Raw genomic sequence first — 2,678 nt, 5'->3', positions numbered from 1 at the left:
CCTGCCTGTCCCAACCCCTTTTTCTGCTTTCAGACATGATGCTGGTGACCAACAACCCCTATGACTATGCCTTCATCTCCCAAGGAGAGACCACAGTTCCATCCATTGATGATGGAGAGGAGCTCCTGGCCACAGATGTGAGATGGGAGGCCATCAGGTAGTGTCTATGTGTCTCTGTTGGCTGGAGAAGACTTGAACACATTTTTGCCCCACAGAGTGCCTTTGATGTCCTGGGATTCACTCCAGAGGAGAAGAACTCCATCTATAAACTGACAGGAGCCATCATGCACTTTGGCAACATGAAGTTCAAGCAGAAACAACGGGAAGAGCAGGCAGAACCAGATGGCACAGAAGGTTGGGTCTAACCAAGGTTGAGGTGGAAACTGGGGTGAACTCCATGATCCTTCCAGGTTCATATTTTCACTTCTTCATCCTCAGAGGCAGACAAGTCAGCTTACCTAATGGGGCTGAACTCAGCTGATCTTCTCAAGGGGTTGTGCCACCCTCGGGTCAAGGTGGGCAATGAGTATGTCACCAAGGGGCAGAATGTCCAGCAGGTGAGTAGGACATCCCCAGAATGTCCTCCTTTTGGTGTGATATGGTGTCATCTTCAGCAAGAAGAACACCAAGAGGCCCTCTCACTGGTGGGGCATCCTTCTTCCAGGTGATTTATGCTGTCGGAGCCTTGGCCAAAGCCGTGTATGAAAAGATGTTCAACTGGATGGTGACCAGGATCAACAATTCACTGGAGACCAAGCCCAGGAGCAAGACAACCTGGCTGACGCTGAGGAGCGCTGTGACCAGCTGATCAAGAACAAGATCCAGCTGGAAGCCAAGGTGAAAGAGATGACTGAGCGGATGGAGGATGAGGAGGAGATGAATGCAGAGTTGACAGCAAAGAAAAGGAAGCTGGAGGATGAATGCTCAGAGCTGAAGAAAGATATTGATGACCTGGAGTTGTCATTGGCCAAAGTGGAAAAGGAGAAACACGCCACTGAGAACAAGGTGAGGGTGGGGAGATGTCTTGACCTCAGATTGTGGGGAACTGAGCTGACCAAAGCCAACATGAATAGAGTCTGGTGAAGACCCAAGGCTGGTTGGGTTGGGTTGCCAAGAATCAAGGCTGTTTGGGCTGTCAAATTCAAGGCTGGATGAGTTGGCTCATAAGGACCCAAAACTGCTTGGGTTGGATTGTGATAATGCAAGACTGGTTGGATTGCAATAATGCAAGACTGGTTGGATTGCATCACCAAGAACCAAGGCTGGTTGTGTTTTCCTACATCTCCTGACTTAGACCCAGCTTCACAAAGAGCAAGAACAGCCTCCTGTCTCTTGTCCTACCTCCGGTACCAAGCTGGAGGCCTGATATTTCTCCTCCTGCAGGTCAAGAACCTCACAGAGGAGATGGCCGGGCTGGATGAGATCATTGTCAAGTTAACGAAGGAGAAGAAGGCCCTGCAAGAATCTCATCAGCAAGCTCTGGATGACCTGCAGGCAGAGGAAGACAAGGTCAACACCTTGACAAAAGCCAAAGTCAAGCTGGAACAGCAAGTGGATGATGTGAGTATAGGTCACTCCCTTGACAGGCACATAGCTGGTCCCTTGGGGTGTGGAAGTCCTTCTGGAGTGTGTGTTTGTGGGGGCTGATGGGTGTGTCTCTTCCTCACTTACAGCTGGAGAGTTCACTGGAGCAAGAGAAGAAGATCCGGATGGACCTGGAACGGGCCAAAAGGAAGCTGGAAGGTGACTTGAAGTTGGCTCAGGAGAATATCATGGACTTGGAGAATGACAAGCAGCAGTTGGATGAGAGGCTGAAAAAGTAAGGGCCTGCACCCTTTCTTGTCCTTTACCTATAACACCTCTGCTGAGCACTCAGAAGAATGACTTACTGGTGTTTCTCCCCTCACCTAGGAAAGACTTTGAGCTCAATGCCCTCAACGCCAGAATTGAGGATGAGCAAGCAGTTGCAGCACAGCTCCAGAAGAAGCTCAAAGAACTTCAGGTGAGGTGGGCTTCAGCTTGGGGGTCCTCTCCATTATCTTCTTCATATCATTTTGAGAACAACCTAAACTAGTATGCCACCCACCTGAGGTCAGAAGCCCAAGACATATCCCTTGTCACAGAACCTGTAATTTATTGCCTTGAAATGACTCATGGGCTCCTGGACAGGTTGGCTCTCATGGGGGTTGAGCTGAAACAATGGGTTAGGAGTACTCAAGGTATGGGGAGCATCTTGGGTAGAATCCTCTGAGCTGAGCAGACCACCCAGGTTGAATCACATTCATTCCAATGTCCTTAGAGAAATTTGTGCTGAGTTGTCTGTTAGTCCAATTAGATGACCAACTGGAATGCCCTCAAGACCAGTTGAGTTGAAGAATCTTAAGGTAATTTGAGAAGGTGGAGTGTCTTCAAATAAAGCCAGGTTGATCTGGAGAGCTCAGAACTTGGCTAGATTGAAAAGAACTGGATGGGATTGAGACTGGTTGAGGTGAAGGCTCTACAGCTCTCTGGGTTGAGCTGAAGAGTCTAAAGCTGGTTAGGTTGACTTGAATTGACTTAAAGATTCTGCAGCTTGATTGACTGAGTTGAGTGCAGGAGTTGGGTGAAACCACGTCAGCTGAAAACTTGTTCATCCCTGGAGCATAGGCGCGGATTGAGGAGCTGGAGGAGGAGTTGGA

The 2,678-nt window shown here is 49.1% G+C and overlaps 1 protein-coding gene across 1 annotated transcript; it reads left to right on the top strand.

The window, feature by feature from the left end:
• Nucleotides 1–35: 35 nt before the first annotated feature.
• On the top strand, nucleotides 36–2,672 carry LOC120507205 (myosin-7-like; the record flags this gene model as incomplete). Its single annotated transcript, XM_039719550.1, has 8 exons — nucleotides 36–137; nucleotides 216–354; nucleotides 439–557; nucleotides 733–1,005; nucleotides 1,384–1,560; nucleotides 1,674–1,819; nucleotides 1,912–2,002; nucleotides 2,647–2,672. Coding segments are annotated over exons 1-8 (1,073 nt in total), but the record flags the coding sequence as incomplete, so codon positions are not given.
• Between the last annotated feature and the right edge of the window lie 6 nt (nucleotides 2,673–2,678).

This window comes from Passer montanus, unplaced genomic scaffold (assembly GCF_014805655.1).
Source record: "Passer montanus isolate IOZ18808 unplaced genomic scaffold, ASM1480565v1 scaffold4104, whole genome shotgun sequence".
Taxonomy (NCBI): Eukaryota; Metazoa; Chordata; class Aves; order Passeriformes; family Passeridae; genus Passer; species Passer montanus.
This window is presented reverse-complemented; position numbering and strand designations above follow the sequence as displayed.